Source organism: Hypanus sabinus, chromosome 1 (genome assembly GCF_030144855.1).
Source record: "Hypanus sabinus isolate sHypSab1 chromosome 1, sHypSab1.hap1, whole genome shotgun sequence".
Lineage (NCBI taxonomy): Eukaryota > Metazoa > Chordata > Chondrichthyes > Myliobatiformes > Dasyatidae > Hypanus > Hypanus sabinus.
In genome coordinates, this window is record NC_082706.1 from 207,823,563 (window position 1) to 207,847,574 (window position 24,012).

The window sequence follows — 24,012 nt, forward strand, 5'->3', positions numbered from 1 at the left end:
CTTTATGCTATGTATAAACAAACTATAATGTGTTGCATTTATGAAATCGATGAACTCCTGCAGAGCAAACGAAATTACATTTCTGCATGCAACAAAAACATTTTGAACTCTGAAAAAAAGACGTTGGGTTGAAGGTTACTACATCGTTAGCCTACCTTGGATCGAAAAATTAAAAGAAATCGCGCACTGGCAGGTGTCAGGCATTGGCAGTGGTGACGTATATTAATAGCGATAAAAACACGTAGCGGCGTGCTGCACGCAGTGCTAAAATAACGACATGGAGTGGGTAAACTGCAGTCAAAAATAACTTTATTTGAACTACACAACCTTGCTTTTAAGCCTCTCTCAACCTGCCCCCCCGTGGGCGCGGATGCTCCAAAAGACACGTACTCACAAACCCCCGTAGGCTATCACCCTTAGCCAGAATGCTGGCAAATTGTGAGCCGGTTCGGATGTGCCAGGAAATGGGTCGCCACAATGTTTTAGTTAGATTGTACAAGATCACCATAATCTTCAAATCTAGAATTACATTTCAAAAACTAACAAACTAACATAAAATACATTTTAATTAAATACTCATCATTTATTTTCCAAAGCCACAGGGAGCCGCAGCACAGAGTTGAAAGAGTCGCATGCGGTTCCGGAGCCGCGGGTTGCCGACCCCTGCTCTAGAAGTCTTTCCCCTCTCACCCTAAACCTGTGACCCCAATTTTGGACTCCCCTGCCCTGGGGAAAACACTGTTACCACCCACCTTATCGTTGCCTCCCATTATTTCAAACCCTCTGAAACCTTAACCCACTCCCTCTGGCAGCTTGTCCACCCAGCCTTCCCTTTCAAAATACCTGGCTAACACTAAAAATGTACTTGTTGATAATGGTGGAGCAGACTCAATGAGCTGAATGGCCTAATTTTGCTTCAGTGGCTTATGGACTACAAAGGTGTGTATGATGACCCTGACTAGTTCACATGAACCTTTATTGGGGTCCTTGAACATCATTTAAAGGTTAAGATTCAATATTTATTGTAATTCTTCAGTACATGAGTGTAAAGGAGAACAAAATAATTGTGACTCAGGATCCGATGCGGCATTAAAACAAAATAGAAAGCATAAAAACATCAAAAATGTAAATATGAAAGCTGTACTCTAAAACACTATACAAGAAACTGAGTGCCACATATACATAAGATTAGCTGATATACATGGACCAATTGTAAGTATATAAAGTGACTCTAAGTGCAGGTGTATTTGAACATATAGTGACTGACAGGAAATGATAAAGTGACAAGGTGACTCTTGGCAAGAGGTAGCAGCAGGGCATGTTAAAAACACAGTAGGTCAGTGAGTGTGTCAATATAGTTATGAGGTGTGGAGTGTCAGTTTAAAGTGACAGTGAAGGGGGTGGTGAGGGACTGGAGAGGAGTGTGTTGGTATAGGTATGAGGTGTGGAATGTAAGTGTCAAGTGACAGTGAACGGGGGGGGGGGATGAAGGTTGGTGAGGGACTGTGGAGAGGAGTGGCTGATGTGGAAGTAACTGTTTTTGAGTCTGATGGTCCTGACGTGTATGCTACTTAGCCGCCTCCCTGATGGAAGTGGGTCAAACCGTCCATAAGCAGGATGGGTGAGATCCTTCATGAATTCTCCCATTCATTGTGCACTTAACATTTCAGGGGAAGAAACAGGAACAAAATGGTAGATTGTGTAATTATGTAATATTTCAAACATCATCATAAAATGTCATCAAGTGCATCTGAGAGGATCATTACCAAGCCATAGCTGATGCCTAACCACATAGGGAGGTACCCAAGCACATGACCGAAAGGTTGGGGAAGAGTTGGGTTTAAAGAAGTGATTTAAACAAACAAAGGGGAGTAAAGAAGCAGCAGAGGTTGGGAAATAGATACCGTATCCTCGAACCTTGTGGGGAAAAGCAAAGATGCTGACAGTGGACAGATAAAATTTGGAAAAGATGAGAGGGTGGAGGGATGGGGGAAAGGTGAAGTTTATAGACGTGAAAATGTTAAAATGAGACATTGCTTTACTGGGAATCAATGTGTGCTGTTGAGTGCAAGGCTGCTCATGAATGTACAGTGGCATTTGGGCACCCTGGTCAAAATTTCTGTTACTGTGAATATTTAAGTGAGTAGAAGATGCACTGATCTCCAAAATTCATAAAGTTAAATATGAAACATTCTTTCAACATTTTAAACAAGATTAGTGTATTATTTTTGTTTTGTACAATTATAGAGTGGGGAAAAAAAAGGAAAGGAGCACCATGCAAAAATTTGGGCACCCCAAGAGATTTGAGCTCTCAGATAATTTTTACCAAGGTCTCAGACCTTATTTAACTTGTTAGGGCTATGGCTTGTTCACAGTCGTCGTTAGGAAAGGCCAGGTGATGCAAATTTCAAAGCTTTATAAATACCCTAAACACAAAAATACAACTGCAGATGCTGTGGTTCAAAGAATACGTACACAACGCTGGAGGAACTCAGCAGGACAGGCAGCATCTGTGAGAAAAGAGTAGCCAACGTTTTGGGCTGAGGAGTTCCTCATTCCCATCTAGATATGTCCATACATGGCCTCCTTTTCTGCCATGATGAGGCCAAACTCAGGTTGGAGGAACAACACCTCATCTACCTTCTGGGTAGCCTCCAGCCTGGTGGTATGAACATTGAATTCTCCAATTTCCGGTGATTCCCTCCCCTTCCCCTATCCCAGGTCCCTCTTTGCCTCTCTCCCCTTTCAACTTTCTGCTTCTTTATCTCTACAGTTCTTTCATGCTTATCCCCTCCCCCTCCCCCCTGTATCTTTCCTCTGATTGGTTTTCCACCTGGCGCCTTTAGGCTCTACCCCCTCCCCTATCTCTATTACTGGACTTCGGCCCTCTCTTCCCCCCCCCCCATTCCTGATGAAGGGTCTCGGCCTGAAATGTTGGCTACTCTTTTCTCATGGATGCTGCCTGGCCTGCTGAGTTCTTCCAGCATTGTGTATGTATTCTTTATAAATAACCTGACTCCTCAAACCTTGTCCCAACAATCAGCAGCCATGGGCTCCTCTAAGCAGCTGCCTAGCACTCTGAAAATTAAAATAAATGGTGCCCACAAAGCAGGAGAAGGCTATAAGAAGATAGCAAAGCATTTTCAGGTAGCCGTTTCCTCAGCCCAAGAATTGCACAGAACTAGAAGCCTTTTGCAAGGAAGAAATGTCATCTTTAACTTTATGCCTTTTGGAAATCAGGTCATCTTTTACTGGCTAGCTATTCACAGTAACAGAAATTTTGACTGGGGTGCCCAAACTTTGGCATGCCACTGTACTTGATCCAAGTTAGTACAGTATATAGTGGTGCTGGGAAGTATGTGAACCATGTAAAATTTTCTCTATTTCTGCATAAATATAACCTAAAATGTGATTAGATCATCACGTAAGACCTAAAACTAGATAAAGAGAACCCAATTAAAAATAACACAAAAGCATTATACTTGTTCATTTATTTATTGTGAAAATGATCCAGTGTTACATATATTTGTTGGGAAAGGTATGTGAACCTTTGCTTTCAGTAACTGGTGTGACCCCTTGTACAGTAAGAACTTCAAATGTTCCTGGTAACTGTTGGTCAGTGTTGCACATCAGCCATTTTAGGCCATTCCTCCTTCCAAAACTGTTTCAACTCTGGTGGGCACTGCTTACTTCAGATCCTTCCACAACATTTCAAAGTCAACACTTCGACTTGGCCATTCCAAAACATGAATTTTCTTCTTTGTAAACCACTCTAACTACCGAGTACATCTTTCCCTCCCCTCCACTTTCTGCAGGGATCGCTCCCTACGTGACTCCTTTGTCCATTTGTCCCTCCCCACAGATCTCCCTCCTGGCACTTAACTTCTAAGCGGAACAAATGTTACACCTGCCCCTACACCTCCTCACTACCATTCAGAGCCCCAAACTGTCCTTCACTTCACCTGTAAGTCTGTTAAGGTAATATAGTGTGTCTAATGCTCCTGGTGTGGCTCCTGTATATTGATGAGACCCAAAGCGGATTGGGAGACTGCTTCGCCAAGCACCTATGCTCCGTCCACTGGAAAAAGTGGGATCTTCCAGTGGCCACCAATTTTAATGTACTTCCCATTCCCATTATGACATGTCAGTCCATGGCCTCCTCTACTATTGCAATGAGGCCACACTCAGGTTGGAGGAACAACACCATATATTCATCTGGGAAGCCTCCAACCTGATGGCATGAACATTGATTTCTTGAACTTCTGGTAATGGTACTCCTCCTCTCCCCCCCATCCCCTTTTCCCTCTCTCATCTTATCTCCTTGCCTGCTCATCCCCCCACCCCTTTTCTTCTCTGGCCTTCTGGCCTCTCCTATTGGATTCTCCCTTCTCCAGGCCTGTATTGCTTTCACCAATCAACTTCCCAGCTCTACTTCACCCCTCCCCCTCCAGTTTCACCTATCATCTCGTGTTTCTCTCTCCCCTCCCCCCACCTTTTAACTCTACTTCTCAACTTTTTTTCTCCAATCCTGCTGAAGGGTCTCAACCCAAAACATCAACTCTATTCCATAGATATTGCCTGGCCTGTTGAGTTCCTCCAGCATCTAGGGTGTGTCACTTGGATTTCCAGCATTTGCAGATTTTTTTTTCTTGTTTTACATGTTCCAAAAAATGTGGTTCAGTTTCAGACTTTTGCTTGGGAGGGATTTTTTTTATTGTATCAACAATCAGTGTGAGTTTGGAGTTAATGAAGGAACTTATCACTTTGACTTACAAGTCTTTAACTCAAATACCTGACATAACTATATCCTATCAATGCCAGTTCAGATTTTCTAGGCTTCTCCCTTGGAAAGCTAAGGACTACACACAAATTTTATTCACAAGGTTGTTTATTGTCATTCTTGAGTAAACAAGTGTCAAAGAAGCAAAATGATTTGTCGACACACACAAAATTCTGGTGGAACGCAGCAGGCCAGGCAGCATCTATAGGGAGAAGCACTGTCGACGTTTCGGGCCGAGACCCTTCGTCAGGACTAACCGAAAGGAAAGATAGTAAGAGATTAGAAAGTAGGAGGGGTGGGGTGAAGCTGAGAGCTGGAAAGGCGATTGGCAAAAAGGATACAGAGCTGGAGAAGGGAAAGGATCATGGGACGGGAGGCCTAGGAAGAAAGAAAGGGGAGGGGAGTACCAGAGGGAGATGGAGAACAGGCAGAGTGATGGGCAGAGAGAGAGAAAAAAAAAGGAGAGGGGGAAAAGAACTAAATATATCAAGGATGGGGTAAGAAGGGGAGGAGGGGCATTAATGGAAGTTAGAGAAGTCAATGTTCATGCCATCAGGTTGGAGGCTACCCAGCCGGTATATAAGGCGTTGTTTCTCCAACCTGAGTGTGGCTTCATCTTGACAGTAGAGGAGGCCATGGATAGACATATCAGAATGGGAATGGGCTGTGGAATTAAAATGTGTAGCCACTGGGAGATCCTGCTTTCTCTGGCGGACCGAGCGTAGGTGTTCAGCGAAATGGTCTCCCAGTCCGCGTCGGGTCTCACCAATATATAAAAGGCCACACCGGGAGCACGGGACGCAGTATACCACACCAGCCGACTCACAGGTGAAGGACTGTCTGGGGCCCTGAATGGTGGTGAGGGAGGAAGTGTAAGGGCAGGTGTAGCACTTGTTCCGCTTACAAGGATAAATGCCAGGAGGGAGATTGGTGGGAAGGGATGGGGGGACGAATGGACAAAGGAATTGTGTAGGGAGTGATCCCTGTGGATAGCAGAAGGGGGGGAGGGAAAGATGTGCTTGGTAGTGGGATCCTGTTGGAGGTGGCGGAAGTTACGGAGAATTGTCAGTCAATTCAAATTAGCAACAGCATCTCCTCCACAGTCTCTCTCAGCACAGGTATACCACAAGGCTATTCAGATTCAGTTTATTGTCATTTAGAAACCACAAATGCAATGCAATTAAACAATGAGACAATGTTCCTCCAGAATGATATCACAAAAGCATATGACAAAACAGACTACAGTAGAAAATCCGCATAACATTTGGCAATCCCCAATCCAGAGTCCGGAGAGGCTGCTGCGTATTAATATTGCGCTACCGTCTTAGCACATTCCCCGGAAAGGAGCTCCAAATCCACCAGACAAACAAGACCAAAAACTAAAGCTACAAGACCTGCACAAAACCACATAGTTACAACATATAGTTACAACAGTGCAAACAATAGCATAATTGATTTAAAAAAAACAGACTATGGGCACAGTAAAAATAGTCCAAAGATGTTAAAGGACTATAAGTTCAAAAGAAATCACCACAGAGTTTCCACAGGTCCCCAGGGTCCCGACAGACTCGCCATCCCACGCCAGCGGCAGAAGGGAATACCCCCGCTGTGGACTTCCACGACGCCGCCCAACTCAGCCTCGCAGACACAGCACACACCGAAAGCGACCTGACCGCAGCGGACTCCGAGTCCCTCAAACCTCCGAGCCGATGACCATCCCCTCCAGAACAGCTTCTCCGAGCACCATTCTCTGCCGAGCGTATTAAGATGGCCCCACCAACGGCCATCGGCAACTTGACCCCGAGGACTGGGGGCCTGTTCTTCCCAGCAGAGTCCCGGACCTCGCAGCAGCAGCAACGAGGAAGGTCTTCATGGAGATTTCCTGACGTTCGTCTGTGCTCCCACGTCCGTTTTCAATCGATTATGATTGCGCACGGCACCCCACTTCACAAATAACAGATAATCAGCTCCGAAGTGGCCGCTACAAGCTGCGTCGCGCCGCCATCTTGGAAATTTTCCAGGACATGCTATTCCTCTGCTCTACTTGCTTTATGCTTATGACTGTGAGGCTAAGCACTACTCTAATACCATTTTTAAGTTTGCCAATGACACCACTGTTGTTGGCTGAATTAATGGTGGTGACAAATCAGCATACAGGAGAGAGATTGAAAATCTGGCTGAGTGGTGCCACAACAACCTGTGTCACTCGATGTCAGCAAGACTAAGGAGCTGATGGTTGATTTCAGGAGGACGAAACCAGAGGTCTCATCGGATGATCAGAGGTAGAGAGGGTCAGCAACTTTAAATTCCTTGGTATTGTCACTTGACAGGATCTGTCATGAATCCGGCATGCAAGTGCCATTATAATAATTTCTTCAAAGTTTGTGCGGATGGAGCATTTCATCTAAAACTTTGACAAATTTAGAGATGTGTAGTGGAAAGTATATTGACTGGTTGCATCATGGCCTGATAAGGAAACAATGCCCTTGTAGGGAAAAACCTACAAAAAATAGTGAATATGGCCGAGTCCATCAAGGATAAAGCTCTCTCCACCCTAGAGCACATCGACATGGAGTACAGTGACAGGAAACTAGTATCCATCATCAAGGACTCTTGCTATCTGGAGCACTCTCTCTTTGCTGTTGCTGTCAGAATAAAGGTACAGGAGCTTCAGGACTCGCACCACCGGGTTCAGGAACAGTTATTACCCGTCAACCATCAGGCTCTTGAACCAGTGGGGATAATTTCACTCACCCCTACACTGAACTGGACTCACTTTCAAGGAGACTTCATTTCATGTTCTTGATATTTATTGCGTTTTTTCTCTTTCCTTTTGTACTTGCACAGTCGGTTGTTTTTTTTGCACATTATTTGTCTGTCCTATTGGGTGTGGCCTTTCATTGATTCTGTTGTTTCTTGCATTTACTGTGAATGCCTGCAGGAATTGAAACTCAGGGTTGTATTTGGTGACATGTATGTACTTTGATAATAAATTTACTTAGAACTTTGAAATTATTGTTGTTCAAGATCCAATGCAATATAAAAGAACAATTAGTATAACCACATCAAATATGAAAGCAAGCGTATAAAACACAATGTGCAAGTAAATGTGAAAAAACATAGACTGAAAGTACACCCTATCCTCGTTATATGCGTCTTCAGACAACGCAGATTCATAGTTATGCGCCGAACCTATTTCTACCAACTTTTCCTTATATGTGTCCAAAACTCACAGTTACGTGAGGCTGTTTGGACAAGAAGCGCTGCTTTCCCTCTAATACAAGTCAGGTGTGCATGCCTCACAGCCTCACTCCCGCCAGTCTCGCATTGGTTTTGGCAGCATGTGGATGTGCGATCTTACGCTCTTAAACTTTTGTTGTTATTACCTATGGTGTACTGATTTTGTGCTTGAAATATTTAACTATGTCTCCTAAGCGTCCCATGTCAAGTCCTGGGCCATCAGCCAAGCAGCAGAGAACCACTTTAACACTTGACGAAAATTTGGAAATTGTAATCAGGGCCACGTCAGGTGAAGGTTACATCTGGAACGCTACATCTGCCTGAGTGAGTCCACGATCAGAAACATAAAGAAAAATGCTGAGAAAATAAAAAGTGCAGTGATTGATTCATCACAAGTGTCTTCAAAGATTGTTACCAAAGTGCATAACCCAATTATGTCAAAAATGGAGAAAATGTTGAGTTTGTACATTGAGCATGAAGCTCAGTTCCGATCATCTTTGTGTGAAAGCTTTGGAAATTTATGGTCACCTTTGTTCAGAGGCTAGTGAGGAAGTGTCAAGTGATATTGTTAACTTTAATGCAAGTAGGGGATGGTTTTCTAATTTTGTTAATCATCACAGGCTTCACAACTTAGCTGTTTGTGCTGAGTAAGCTAGTGCTGACCACGAAGCTGCTGAACGCTACCTTTGTAGTTGCGGGCTATGATAGCTGAATTAGGCATCACACCAAAGCAGATGTTTAATGCAGACGAGACCGGGCTTTTTTGGAAGCGAATGCCGAAACACACTTACATAAATAAGGATGAAAATACTGCATCAGGTTTCAAGGCAGCAAAGGATAGATTGACTTTGCTTATGTGTTCCAATGCCGAAGGAGACTGTAAGATGAAGCCTCTCTTAGTTTACCATTCACTAAACCCCCGTGCTCTTAAGGGTTTGAGTACTGTACACCCTAGTGTGTTAACTTTCTATGATTTATTATGTTAAATGTTACCTTAAATTGATGAAATATGATACGAATGTTGCCTTGTGGTACTGCTTTTGTGTGGTATTGGTGTGAAAATGTGAATAAATTACAGATAAAACATATTTAGGAAGCCCTCCAGAATGCATCCCTACTTTCTCCATTTAAATAATTATTCACGTTATGCGTCAACTGCGAGGAGTGTATCCTCCGCATATAACGAGGATAGGGTGTATGTTCATGTAGTCACGTTAGGTGATATGTATGTAGTGGTGGTGGGTGGGTTAGTTCATGGAGGTGTTGATCAGACTGATGGTTTGTTTTTGAGTCCAGTCGTCCTGGTATGGATATTATGTAGCCTCTTTCCCCATGGGTGTGGGACAGGCAGTCCATAAGTAAGGGGTTAGGGGTAGGATCTTTCACATTTTGATGTTTACAAATAAGCTGGAAATATTTGACTTCATACTGTTCAGACATTGTTTAATTAGTTTCCCTTTTTGTTTCCTCTTTTTAGCTTGATTATCCGGGGTGATAAGGATGAACACGCTGTATTGTGTAGTGAAGATAAAACCTACGACTTAAAGGTGGCTGATACATCAAACATGCTACTCATCATCCCCGAGTGCAAAATGCCTGATCAGCTTCCACCCAACACAAGTGCACAAGTGATGCCCTGTCAGGTGAAACTTTTAAACAAAAAAACTTTATTAAGGCATACATATTGTGAAGCAGATGTTTATTTGAAAGTATTAGTATGTGTGGGTATTGCCAGAACAACTTAAAAAAAAACATTTCTTTGTTCTCCAGAGATCGTGGATGGCAGTGTAAGTAGCTTAATGCAAGTGACGGGTTGCTGTGTCTTTTTAGAGAACGTGTATGCTTTTCCAAGTTTTGGTTTTTGCTGTTTATTTCTGGTTTCAATGGTTTGATTTATTATCAGAGAATGTATATAGTATACAACATGAAATCCTTACTCTTCACAGATATCCATGAAACAGAGAGGGGAAAAAACCCAAAGAATGACTGACAGAAAGGCATGAGAACCCAAATCCCTCCCTTGCCCCTCCCACATTGAAGCAGCAACAAAAGCATCAACCCTCCGCCTCCTCCCCCCTCACTCCAGCAAAAATCTTCTGCCCCGTCACCACCCACCATGCAAGCAATAGCAAGCCCCCAGAGTCCATCAAAAACTATTGTCATCCAACACTGGCATCTCGTGTGTGTATATACTCTCGAGGGGGGAGAGATATTGCTCCTGCACAGCAAGAGGGGAGGCCAACGGCTCGCTGTTTTGATGTTATGATCTGCAGCATTGTTTTTGTAATTCCTTTTCTTTTCACGGGAGCTGGGAGAGGACAGGAGGGAAGGTGGCTGAGGATGCCGCCCCTGTTGCACAAGGTGCTTTGTGCAGGTAAATGGCTTCTCCTGTGGGGGTGGGAGGGAACCGTTTATTTGAGGTAGAGTTTGAGTGACATTTGGAAATTGGTGTGTGCTTTCATGTAGGCCATAGGTCCAGTGCTTGAGTTAAAGGCAACTTCAAGATGAGCCAATATGTGCACATTTGGACTGGGTTAACTAATGGGCCCTTTTTACTTTTTCCCTTTTCTTTTTCCTACAAACTAAATAAATAATACTGAGAAGATAAGTTGTAGAGCAGTGGAGAGGGTGGCCAGAGACGTCATTAGGTAGGTGCCAATCAAACGGAGTGACTGGTGGGATGGGTTTTGGGACCTTTTTGTCACAGCACGTCCTTTCCAGCGAACGCTCGCTTCATCACGGTTCCAATTCAACTTCAATAGGAAGGAAAAGCTTTGAGATGTCAAGATGTGTGGAAGAGCAGAGGTATTTTGTTTGAAAGACTAATAAAATATTAAAAGTACATTTTAAGGAGTTAAATATTAAAAATTGTGGACCAAGATCAAAAGACCTGTGGAACATCAGGACAGCAAAGATGTGTACATCAGGATGCTTTTTATTGACTACAGCACACAAGGTTTTGATGCCAAGGTCTTAGAAACAGGCCCTTTGGCCCATCTAACCCATGCTAAAAATATTTAAACTGCCTAGTCTCAACAACCTGTACCTGGACCATAGCCCTCCGTACCCCTACTATCAAGATCACATGGACCACTTGTGCGACAGCTCACTCTTACAATCCTCTGAGTGAAGAAGTTTCTCCTTATGTACCCCTTAAACTTCTCACCTTTCACCCTTAAGCTGTGATCACTAGTTGTAGTCCTACCCAAAATCTGGTGGGGGGAAGCCTGCTTGCATTTACTGCATCTGTACCCCTCATCATTTGTATTAAAGGTATTGAAGCTTATTGATTAGTTTTGAGGGGATGATAGCTTCAATGCTGAGCTGTAGTTGATAACGAGCATCCTGGTGTATCCTCATGTTTCAGAGTTGACTGAAGAGTCAATGAAATCGCAGCTGCTGTTGACCTGTTGTGGCAGTAGGCAAATTGGAGCAGAACCAAGTTGCTTCTAAGGCAGGAGTTGACATGTTTCATCACCAGCCTCTCAAAGCACTTCACAGTGGATGTAAATGCTACTGGATAATAGTCATTGAGGCAGGTTACCACATTATTCTTAGACACTGGTATAATTAAAGCCTGCTTGAAGCAGGTAGATACCTCAGATTGCTGAAATGAGAGGTTAAAGATGGTGAACACTCTAGCCAGTTGATCAGCACAGGGTCTTTAGTGCTTGGCGGGGTACCTCATCTAGGCCTGATGCTTTCTGTGGGTTCTCGTGGGCCTCAGAGACTGAAATCACAGGGTCATCAGGGTCTGTGGGAGGTTGTGATGGTTCCTTCATGTTTTGATGGTCAAAGCCAGCATAAAAGGCATTGAGTTCATATGGAGTGAAGCTTTGTTGTCACCTATATTGCATGGTTTCACTTTGGAGACGGTGGTGGCAAGCAACCCCTACAAAAGCTGTTGAACATTCTTCAGTGATTGCGGTTTAGTCAGGAATTGCCACTTTCCACCTAAGGTGGCTTTCTGGAGATTGTACCTGGACCTCTCGTATTTTACATGGTTCTCGGACCTGAGATCCACTGATCTGGCCTTCCAGGGCTTCTAGTTGTGCAAGACTCTGAATGATTTTGTGGGGACTGTGACTGTGACAACTGTGTGTATTCGTTCAGATCCTCTGAGCTCTTCAGTACAGGCCAGTCCACCCGTAGTTACTCCTCTGCCTGCCGTGTCCGCCTCTTTGTTGTCCTTATTTTTGGAACCTTGGTTTTTAGCCTCTACCTGTATAGAGTTAAGAGGAGGACAGCTAAGTGATCAAATGTACCGAAGTGTGGTCTAGGTATGGAACAGTAACGTCCCTAATTGTATAGCAATGTTCGACTGTGTTGGGAACCCTGGTGCTGCAGGTGATTTGCTGATGATAATTGGACTGTGATTTCTTCAAACAAGTCTGATTGAAGTAAATGACAATGATTTGAAAGGTATTGGAGTGGTCTGTTTCCTGTTTGCTGATGGCTTTGGCGGTATGTAAACCATGGTGAGGATCGTGGAGGAGAAATCTCTTGTTAAGTAGAATGGATGGCACTAATCATTCGATGTTCCCGGTCAGGTGAACAAGATTGCTGTGTCCAAGCATCACAAAGAGTTTATCATGAAACACGTTTGATAGCAGTCACCATTCACAGAAGGTTGAACACACCTATGATTGATGGCTGGAAGAAAGAATGTAGTAGTTAAGTGCTGTCGCTTTTACCAACCGTGGGAGTTCTCCAGGATCATTTTGGTAGTGGTATACATTCCACCTCAGGCCAATGTCAATCAGGCTTTAAATGATCTGAACAATTGGATCAACATGCATGAAACAGTGCATCCTAATGCCTTCGCCATCCTATTGGGAGATTTTAACCAAGCCAGTTTGAAAAAATCAATAAGCACCTAGCATCAACAGATCATTTGCAATGCCAGAGGAATCAACACACTGGACCATTGTTACACCACCATCAAGAATGCTTACTGTGCTATTCCATGCCCTCACTTCAGGAAGTCTGACCACCTGGCTGTACTTCTGTTTCCTGAGTAGGCAGAGACTGAATACTGCAGCACCAGTAGTGAGGACCAGGAAGGTATGGATAAGGGAAACATGACTGCTTTGAATCGGTGGACTGGACTGTATTCAGGGATTCATCTTTGAACCTGAATGAGTATGCTGCAGTTACCAACTTTGTTAAAACCTGTATGGATGAGTGTGTGCCTACAAAAACTTACTGTACGCTTCAAAACCAAAAGCCGTAGATGAGCCAGGAGGTACGTCATCTGCTGAAGGCTAGATCTGTGGCATTCAAGTCTGGAGACCCAGGCCTGTACCAGAAAATCAGGTATGATTTGTGGAGGGCTAGTTCAAGGGCGAAGTGACAATTTTGAACAAGGTAGGAGGTGACATCGGATGTATGACAACTCTAGCAGGGTTTGCAAGACATTATTTCCTACAAAGTGAAACCCAGTAGCATGAATTGCATGATGCTTCACTACCAGATGAACTCAATGCCTTCTATGCCTGTTTTGAAAGGGAGAATATAACTACAGCTGTGAAGATCCCCACTGCACCTGATGAACCTGTGTTCTCTGTCTCAGAGGCCGATGTTAGGCTGTCTTTAAAGAGAGCGAACCCTTGCAAGGAGGTATGTCTCAATTGGAGTGCCTGGTAAGGCTCTGAAAACCTGTGCCAATCAACTGGCGGGAATATTCAAGGACATTTACTACCTCTCATTGCTATCGGTGAAATCTCCTACTTCAAAAAGGCAACAATTATACCAGTACCTGAGCTACCTTAATGATTAATGCCCGGTAGCACTCACATCTACAGTAATGAAATGCTTTGAGAGGTTAGTCATGACTAGACTGAACTCCTGCCTCAGCAAAGACCTGGACCCATTGCAATTTGCCTATCACCACAATAGGTCAATGGCAGAGGCAATCTCAATGGCTCTTCACATGGCTTTAGACCACCTAGACAGCACAAACACCTGCATCAGGATGCAGTTCATCGACTATAGCTCAGCATTTAATACCATCATTCCCGCAATCCTGATTGAGAAGTTGCAGAGCCTGGGCCTCTATACCTCCCTTTGCAATTGGATCCTCGACTTCCTAATCTGAATACCACAATCTGTGCAGACTGATGATAACATATCCTCCTCACTGATCATCAACACTTGTGCACCTTAGTGGTGTGTGCTTAGCCCACTGCTCTGTGGCTTGGCATAGCTCAAATACCATCTATAAATTTGCTGATGATACAACTATCATTGGTAAAATCTAGATAGCGACAAGAGGGCATACAGGAGTGAGATGTGCCAACTCGTGGAGTGGTGTCGTAGCAACAACCTGGCACTCAACATCAGTAAGACGAAAGAGCTGTTGTGGACTTCAGGAAAGGTATGGTGGGGGGGCTACTGCACAGGACCAAAAGAAGCTGCAGAGGGTTGTAAATTTAGTCGGCTCCAATTTGGGTACTAGCCTGCCAAATACCCAGGACATCTTCAAAGAACGGTGTCTCAGAAAGGCAGAGTCCATTTTTAAGTCCTGACAAAGGGTCTCAGCCCGAAACGTTGACAGTGCTTCTACCTATAGATGCTGCCTGGCCTGCTGTGTTCCACCAGCATTTTGTGTGTGTTGATGTCCATTTTGAAGGACCTCCTGCACCCAGGGCATGCCCTTTCCTCACTGTTCCAATCAGGTAGGAGGTACAGAAGCCTCAAGGCACACACTCAGCGATTCAGGAACAGCTTCTTCCCCTCCGCCATCTGATTCCGAAATGGACATTGAGCCCTTGGACACTATCTCACTTTTTTTTAGTATATATTACTTCTGTTTTTCGCATGATTTTTAATCTATTCAATGTACATATACTGTAATTGATTTACTTATTTATTGTAACCCCCTGGGTCGCCTCAGGCTCGCTCAGCACGTTCTCGTCTAGGGGGAGCAGCCTTTGGCCCCGCCAAACTGGATAATCAGCTGGTGTGGATGCTGTGTGACGACCCCGCCTCGCCCTAAAACAGACAGTACACCATATGCGATTAAATGAGTACAATTTATAAAGGTTACTATAACTAAGTGATTAATAACGATACAGTATATATGAAGAGAAAAAAAATAAAGAAAAGGCGCCAAACTTATCAAAGTCCAAACCACTTCGTGCACAACCGTTGGAGCTCAATTTCTGAAGTCTTCTGGCCACCATTCGATCCCCTCCGAACTCCTCGACTCGCAACTCAGGACCCTCCGAGTGGTCAACCAAGCACATCTAGCTTCATCCCCCCTCCTCGGAGTACCTCCCGGCTTCGGACCCCCCTTTGGGGTCCGATCCTCGCCCAGTTTACAGCATTGCGTCCTCTCTCTCAACCCCCTCGCGCCGATCTGCCCAAAAGCCCGTCAACAAAAGCTTACAGACTCAGAAGAAAGAACATTAATCCCCATTTGGTTTACAAAGGAATACCATTCTCGTTATCAGTAAATTAGCATTCCTGCTAGTTAACAAAAAGAAGAAACCCTCTTTACATTATTATTATTGTTTTGTTTTTTCTTCTGTATCATGTATTGCATTGAACAGCTGATGCTAAGTTAACAAATTTCATGACACATGCCAGTGATAATAAACTTGATTCTGATTCTGAAAGTGTCTCTCAAAATGAGTCACCATTCCATTAAACCCAGATTCGGAATGTCATCTAAAACTTTGACAAACTTCTATAGATACACAGTGGAGAGTATCCTGACTGGTTACATCACGGCCCGGTATGGAAACATCAATGCCCAGGAACAGCAAGAATACAAAATAGAGTGAACGCAGCACAGTCCATCACAGGAGAAGTGTTGAGCATGTGTCTATAATGTGCATTTCCTCAAGGACCTCCACCATCCAGGTCGTGCTCTCTTCTCACTGCTGCAGTGAAGAAGGTACAAGAGTCTTGGGAACCACACCACCATGTTCAGGAATGGTTATTACCACTCAGCTGTCAGGTTCTTGAACCAGAGGGGATAACACTCAACTTCATCACCCCATCATTGCACTGTTCCCGCAATCTATGGGCTCATTTTCAAGGACTCTTCGTCTCATGTTCATAGTAAAATTGTATTAATTAATTAATTTATTATTTGGGTTGTTTTGTACTTGCACAGTTTGTTATCCTTGCACATTGATTGTCAGTCTGTCATAGATCATGATAGCACAGAAACGGGCCCTTTGGCCCATCTAGTTAGTACCAAACTATTATTCTTCCTTGTCCCAGTGACCTGCCTCTGGACCATAGTCCACCATCTCCTTCCCTTCCATGTAGTTATCCGAATTTCTCTTATATGTTGAAATCAGACCTGCATCCACTACTTCTGCTGGCAGCTTGTTTCACACTCTCACCACCCTCTGAGTGAAAAAATTCCCCCTTGGGTTCCCTTAAATATTTTGCGACATAAATTAATCCTTAACTTACGACCTGAAGTTCTAGTCTCATCTAACCTCAGTAGCAACATCATTGTAAATTTTCTTGACATTCTTTTAAACTTCTATATATCTGTCTTGTAGATAGGTGACCAAACGTGCACACTATAGGCTCACCAACATCTTATACAACTTCAACATTACTTCCCATCCCTGTACTCAGTACCTTAATTTATGAATGACAATGTGCCAGATGCTTTCTTTAAGCTATCTGCCTGTGACTCCACTTGCAAGGAATTATGGATCTGTATTCACAGATCCCTCTATGACCTACTGCTCACCATTTAAGTCCTTTCATGGTTTGTCCTCTCTAAAAGTGCAACACCTTACCTGCGTTAAATCCCATCTGCCATTTTTCAGCCTTTTTTCCCCAGCAGGTCCAGATCCCGCTACAAGCTTTGATAGGCTTCCTCACGGTCCACAAAATCCCCAATCTTGATGTCTTATCCAATTTACTACCTCATCTTGAATGCCAAGAGACTGAACCTTTTTGACCAACTTCCCATGCAGGACTTTGTCGAATACCTTGTTGAAGTCCATGTAGACAACATCCACTGCCTTGCCTTCAGCAACTTTCCTAGTAGCTTCTTGAAAAACTCTATCAGAGTAGTTGGACACAACATATCACGCACAGGTCCGTGTTGGCTATCCTGAATTAGTCCCTGTCTATCTAATACTTATACATCCAGTCTTAAAATATTTTCCAATAACTTCCTCACAACTGATGTCAAACTCACGGGTCTATAAATTTCCAGGTTTATGTTTGGAACTCGTTTTAAGCAACAGACCAACATTGGATATCTTGGTGCCTCTCCTGTCTCTAAGGATGATTTAAATATCTCAGCTAGGGCCCTGGCAATTTCTGCACTTGACTGCTGTAGGGTCTGGGGGAACACCTTGTCATGCCCTGGCTCCAAACCTGGGCCTTTGATTCTCTTGCTGCAACTGGATCCTCAACTTCCTCACTGGAAGACCACAGTCTGTGTGGATCTGAAATAACATCTCCACCTCGCTAATAACCAACACTGGTGCAGCTGAAGGATTTGTGCTTAGCCCACTGCTTTACTCTCTGTGTACCCATGACTGTGTGGTTAGGCACAGCTCAAATGCCATCTGTAAATTTGCTGACAACAGAACTATTGTTGGCAGAAATTCAGATTGTGACAAGAAGGTGTACAGGAGCAAGATATATCAGCTAGTTGAGTGGTGCTGCAGCAACAACCTTGCACTCAATGTCAGAAAGATGAAAAAAGTTGATTGTGGCCTTCAAAAAGGGTACGATGAAGGAACACATCAGTTCCCATCGAGGGATCAGAGGTGGAGAAGGGGTGCAACTTCAAGGTCCTAGATGTCAACATCTCTGGGGATCCATTTTTCTTTATTCATTTACAGGACATGGTTGTTGCCAGCTAAGCTGGCATTTATTGCCCATCCTTGGTGATGGGCTGCCTCTTGAACTCTTGCAGTCCCTGAGGTGTAGGTACACCCACAGAACTGTTAGCGAGTAATTCTATGATTTTGACTCAGTGACAATGAAGGAATGGCAATATGTTTCCAAGTCAGGATGCTGAGTGACTTGGAGGGGGATTTCCAAGTGGTGGTGTTCTCGGGTATGTACTGTTCTCATCCTTCTGGATGGTGGTGGCCATGGGTCTGGCAGGTGCTGCCTTAGGAACTTAGGTTGTTGTAGTGCATCTTGTAGAGAGTACACACTGCTGCTACTGTTCAATGATGGAGAGATTGGATGCTTGTGGAAGGGGTACCAATTAAGTATGCTGCATTTTACTGGATGGTGTCAAGCTTCTTGAGTGTTGATGGAGCTGCACTCATCCAGGCGAGTGATGAGTATTCTGTGACACTCCGGTATTCCATGACGCTGCTTGTGGATGGTGGACAGGCTTTGGCGACTTAGGGGGTGAGTTACATGCTGCAGGATTCCTAGACTTTGACCTGCTCTGTTAGCCACTGTGTTTATATGGCTAGATCAGTTCAGTTTCCTGTCAATGGTAACCCCCAAGATGTTGATAGTAGGGCATTCAGTGATGGTGATGCCACTGAATGTCAGGGGACAATGGTTAGAGCCTCTCTTGTTGGAGATGGTTATTGCCTGGCACTTGCGTAGCTTGAATGTTACTTGCCACTTGTCAGCCTAAGCCTGGATATTGTCCTGGTCCTACTGTGTTTGGGTATGAACTGCTTCACTATTTGAAGAGTCATGAATGGTGTAGAACATTGTGCAGTCATCTGTGAACATCCCCACTTCTGACCTTATGATGAAGGAAGGTAATTGATGAAGCAGCTGAAGATGGTTGGTCCTAGGACACTTCACTGAGGAACTCCTGCAATGATGTCCTGAGGATGAGATAATTGACCTCTAACCGTCACAACCATCTTCCTTTGAATGAATGATCTTTATTGTCATTATACATAGATACAATGAAATTCTGTTTGGCTTCCTCTCAGGCAATTAAATAAAGCGGTAGATAAAAACAAGACAGTAATAGAAACACAGTATTAAATAGATAAATAGCAGAAAATAAGTTGCAGCAGCACCAGAATATCACAGTAATGCACAAAGTGCCGTTGGTGCAAGTATTTGAGTCCTTGTGTGTGCTCCCATTTTCAGTCATTGTTCTGTGGGAGCGGTGTGATGGAGGCCACAGCTCTGGGGTAGAAGTTGTTCCTCAGTCTATTTGTTCTGGCTTTTAGTGTCCTGAACCTTTTGCTGGACAGCAGCGGGTCAAACAGGGAGTGGCCAGGGTGTGTGGTGTCTCTGCTCATGCTGATTGCTTTCCTCCTGAGTCTGCTGGAATAGATGGTGTCCAGTCCTGGGAGCTCCATCCTGACAATTAGCTGGGCCGCCTTCACCACGCGATACAGGTCTTGTCGCTCAGCGGCTGTACAGCTGGCATACCACATTGTGGCACTGTTGGTCAGGATGGTTTCAGTTGTGCTTCTGTAGAAGTTAAGCAACAGCTTTTGTGGGAGTTTGGCCTGTTTCAGCTTTCTGAGGAAGAAGAGTCTTTGTTCTGCCTTCTTTACAAGCAGCGAGGTGTTGGTGGTCCATGTCAGCGAGGTGTTGATGGTCCATGTCAGCTGTTTTGACAACATAATTCCAAGGAACTTTAGGTTTTCCACACTTTCCACTACCTCTCCACGTATATGGAGAGGGGTGTGTACTTTGTAACAGGTATGATTCCAACCAGTGGAGAGTTTTCCCCCTAATTCCCATTGACTCCATTTTAGCCAGTGCACCTTGATGCCATACTCAGTCAAACACTGCCTTGATGTCAAGAGCTATCACTCTCACCACACCTCTGGTATTTAGCATTTAGGTCTATGTTTGGACCAAGGAGGTGATGAGGTCAGGAGCTGAGTGGCCTTTAGGAGCCTGAACTGGGCATCCATAAGCAGATTATTGCCGAGTAGGTGCTGCATGATAGAACTGTTGGTGGCCCCTTCCATTACTTTGCTGATGATGGAGAGTAGGCTTATAGGGTAATTGGCTGGGTTGGACTTGTCCTGTTTCTTGTTTTACAGGACGTACCTGGGCAATTTTCCATGTTGCCTGGTAGATGCCAGTGTTGTAGCTGCACTGGAACGGCTTGACTAGTGGTGCGGCAAGCCCTGGAGCACAAGTGTTCTGGACTATTGCCAGGGTTTTGTCTGGGCCCATAGCCTTTGCAGTATCCAGTGCTTTCAGCTGTTTCTTGATATCACGTGGAGTGAATCGGATTGGCTGCACACTGACATCTGGGATGCTGGGGACTTCTGGAGGAGGCCGAGCCAGATAATCTACTCGGCACTTCTAATTAAATGTCTCAGCCTGATATTTTGCACGTGTGCTGGGCTCCTCTATCATTGAGGATGGGGATATTTGTGGAGCCTCATCCTCCAGTGAATTTGATTGTCCACCACTATACATGGCTGGATGTGGCAGGACAACGGAGCTTAGACCTGATCTGGTTGTGGGACCACTTAGCTCTGTCTATTACGTGCTGTTTATGGTGTTTGGCATGCAAGGAGTCCTGTATTGTGGCTTCACCAGGGTGACGCCTCATATTGAGGTATGCCTGGTGGTGTTCTCAGCATGCCCTCCTGCACTGTTCATTGAACCAGGGTTGATCCTCTGACCTGGTGGTAATGTTAGAGTCGGGGATATGTCAGGTCATGAGGTTACAGATTGTAGTTGAGTACAATTCTGCTGCTGCTGCTGACGGCCCACTGTGGCTCATAGATGCCCAGTCTTGGGCTGCTAGATCTATAACCATATAAACATATAATAGTTCCAGCACGGAAACAGGCCATTTCGGCCCTTCTAGTCTGTGCAGAACACTTACTCTTACCTAGTCCCACTGACCCGCACTCAGCCCATAACCCTCCATTCCTTTCCTGTCCATATACCTATCCAATTTTACTTTAAATGACAATACTGAACCTGCCTCTACCACTTCTACTGGAAGCTCATTCCACACAGCTACCATTCTCTGAGTAAAGAAATTCCCCCTCTTGTTACCCTTAAATTTTTGCCCCCTAACTCTCAACTCATGTCCTCTTGTTTGAATCTCCCCTACTCTCAATGGAAAAAGCCTATCCACGTCAACTCGATCTATCCCCTCATAATTTTAAATACCTCTATCAAGTCCCCCCTCAACCTTCTACGCTCCAAAGAATAAAGACCTAATTTGTTAAATCTTTCCCTATAATTTAGGTGCTGAAACCCAGGTAACGTCCTAGTAAATCTCCTCTGTACTCTCTCTATTTTGTTGACATCTTTCCTATAATTTGGTGACCAGAACTGTACACAATACTCCAAATTCGGCCTTACCAATGCCTTGTACAATTTTAACATTACACCCCAACTCCTATACTCAATGCACTGATTTATAAAGGCCAACATACCAAAAGCTTTCTTCACCACCCTATCCACATGAGATTCCACCTTCAGGGAACTATGCACCATTATTCCTAGATCACGCTGTTCTACTGCATTCTTCAATGCCCTACCATTTACCATGTATGTCCTATTTGGATTATTCCTACCAAAATGTAGCACCTCAGATTTATCAGCATTAAACTCCATCTGCCATCATTCAGCCCACTCTTCTAACTGACCCAAATCTCTTTGCAAGCTCTGAAAACCTACTTCATTATCCACAATGCCACCTACCTTAGTATCATCTGCATACTTACTAATCCAATTTACCACCCCATCATCCAAATCATTAATGTATATGACAAACATCATTGGACCCAGTACAGATCCCTGAGGCACACCACTAGTCACTGGCCTCCAACCTGACAAACAGTTATCCACCAGTACTCTCTGGCATCTCCCATCCAGCCACTGTTGAATCCATTTTACTACTTCAATATTAATACCTAACGATTGAACCTTCGTAACTAACCTTCCGTGTGGAACCTTGTCAAAGGCCTTACTGAAGTCTATATAGACAACATCCACTGCTTTACCCTCGTCAACTTTCCTAGTAACCTCTTCAAAAAAATTCAATAAGATTTGTCAAACATGCACAAATCCATGTTTACTGTTCCTAATAACTGTTCTTATTGTCTATCCAGATAATAATATATACCATCTCTAAGAATACTTTCCATTAATTTACCCACCACTGACTTCAAACTGACAGGCCTATAATTGCTAGGTTTACTCTTAGAACCCTTTTTAAACAATGGAATCACATGAGCAATACGCCAATCCTCTGGCACCATCCCTGTTTCTAATGACATTTGAAATATTTCTGACAGAGCCCCTGCTATTTCTACACTAACTTCCCTCAAGGTCCTAGGGAACATCCTGTCAGGATCCGGAGATTTATCCACTTTTATATTCCTTAAAAGCGCAAGCACTTCCTCCTCTTTAATTGTCATAGTTTCCATAACTTCCCTACTTGTTTCCCTTACCTTACACAATTCAATATCTTTCTCCTTAGTGAATACTGATGAAAAGAAATTGTTCAAAATTTCCCCCATCTCTTTTGGCTCCAGACACAGCTGTCAACTCTGATTCTCTAAGGGACCAATTTTATCCCTCACTATCCTTTTGCTATTAATATAACTGTAGAAACCCTTTGGATTTATTTTCACCTTACTTGTCAAAGCAACCTTGTATCTTCTTTTAGCTTTTCTAATTTCTTTCTTAAGATTCTTTTTATATTCTTTATATTCCTGGAGCACCTCATTTACTCCATACTGCCTATATTTATTGTAGATATCTCTCTTTTTCCTAACCAAGTTTCCAGTATCCCTTGAAAACCATGGCTCTCTCAAACTTTTAACCTTTCCTTTCAACTTAATAGGAACATAAAGATTCTGTACCCTCAAAATTTCACCTTTAAGTGACCTCCATTTCTCTATTACATCCTTCCCATAAAGTAAATTGTCCCAATTCTCTCCTTCTAAATGCTTTTGAATCTCCTCAAAGTTAGCCTTTCTTCAATCAAAAATCTCAACCCTGGGTCCAGTCCTATCCTTCTCCATAATTATATTGAAACTAATGGCATTGTGATCACTGGACCGAAAGTGCTCCCCAACACATACCTTTGTCACCTGACCTATCTCATTCCCTAACAGGAGATCCAACACTGCCCCTTCTCTAGTTGGTACCTCTGTGTATTGCTGCAAAAAACTATCCTGCACACATTTTACAAACTCCAAACCATCCATCCTTTTTATAGTATGGGTTTCCCAGTCTATCTGTGGAAAATTAAAATCTCCCACAATCACAACCCTGTGCTTACTACAAATACCTGCTATTTCCTTGCAAATTTGCTCCTCCAATTCTCACTCCCCATTAGGTGGTCTATAATACACCCCTATAAGTGTTACTACACCTTTCGCATTCCTCAATTCCAACCAAATAGTCTCCCTAGACGAGCCCTCTAATCTATCCTGCCAGAGCACCGCTGTAATATTTTCTCTGACAAGCAACGCAACAGCTCCCCCTCTTGTCCCTCCGATTCTATCAAACCTGAAGCAACAAAATCCAGGAATATTTAGTTGTCAATCACACCCCTCCTGCAACCATGTTTCACAACATCATATTTCCAGATATCAATCCATGCTCTTTCTTACAATGCTCCTAGCATTAAAATAAATGCATTTAAGAAATTCTCCACCTCTTCCTTTCTGTTTATCTCTTAACAGTACAAATAACTTTACTGTCTTCTTTTTCTTTCTACATGGACCACTATATCCGGCTGCTCACCCTCCCTCTTGAGAATACTAAGAACTCGATCCAAGATATCGCGGACTCTGCCACCAGGGAGGCAACAGACCATCCGGGATTCTCAATCACTTCCACAGAACCTCCTATCTGTGCCCCTAACTATCAAATCCCCTATCAGTACAGCTCTCCTCTTTTCCCTCCTTCCCTTCTGAGCTGAGGGTCCAGTCTCGGTGCCAGAGATGCAACCACTGCAACTTCTCCCTGGTAGGTCGTCCCCACCAACAGTATCCAAAACGATATACTTATTGTTGATGGGAATGGCCACAGGGGTGCTCTGCTCTTCCTGTCTATTCCCCTTCTCTCTCCTG

General features: G+C 43.8%; 1 protein-coding gene across 2 annotated transcripts in view; it reads left to right on the plus strand.

The window, feature by feature from the left end:
- The window catches only part of dscc1 (DNA replication and sister chromatid cohesion 1), an 83,678-nt gene that overhangs the window by 13,340 nt on the left and 46,326 nt on the right, over nt 1–24,012 (plus strand). For both annotated transcript variants that reach the window (XM_059957621.1, XM_059957702.1), the window contains exon 2: nt 9,498–9,663. In XM_059957621.1, coding sequence (XP_059813604.1) covers nt 9,498–9,663 — 166 coding nt within the window. The remainder of the gene's footprint in view (nt 1–9,497; nt 9,664–24,012) is intronic.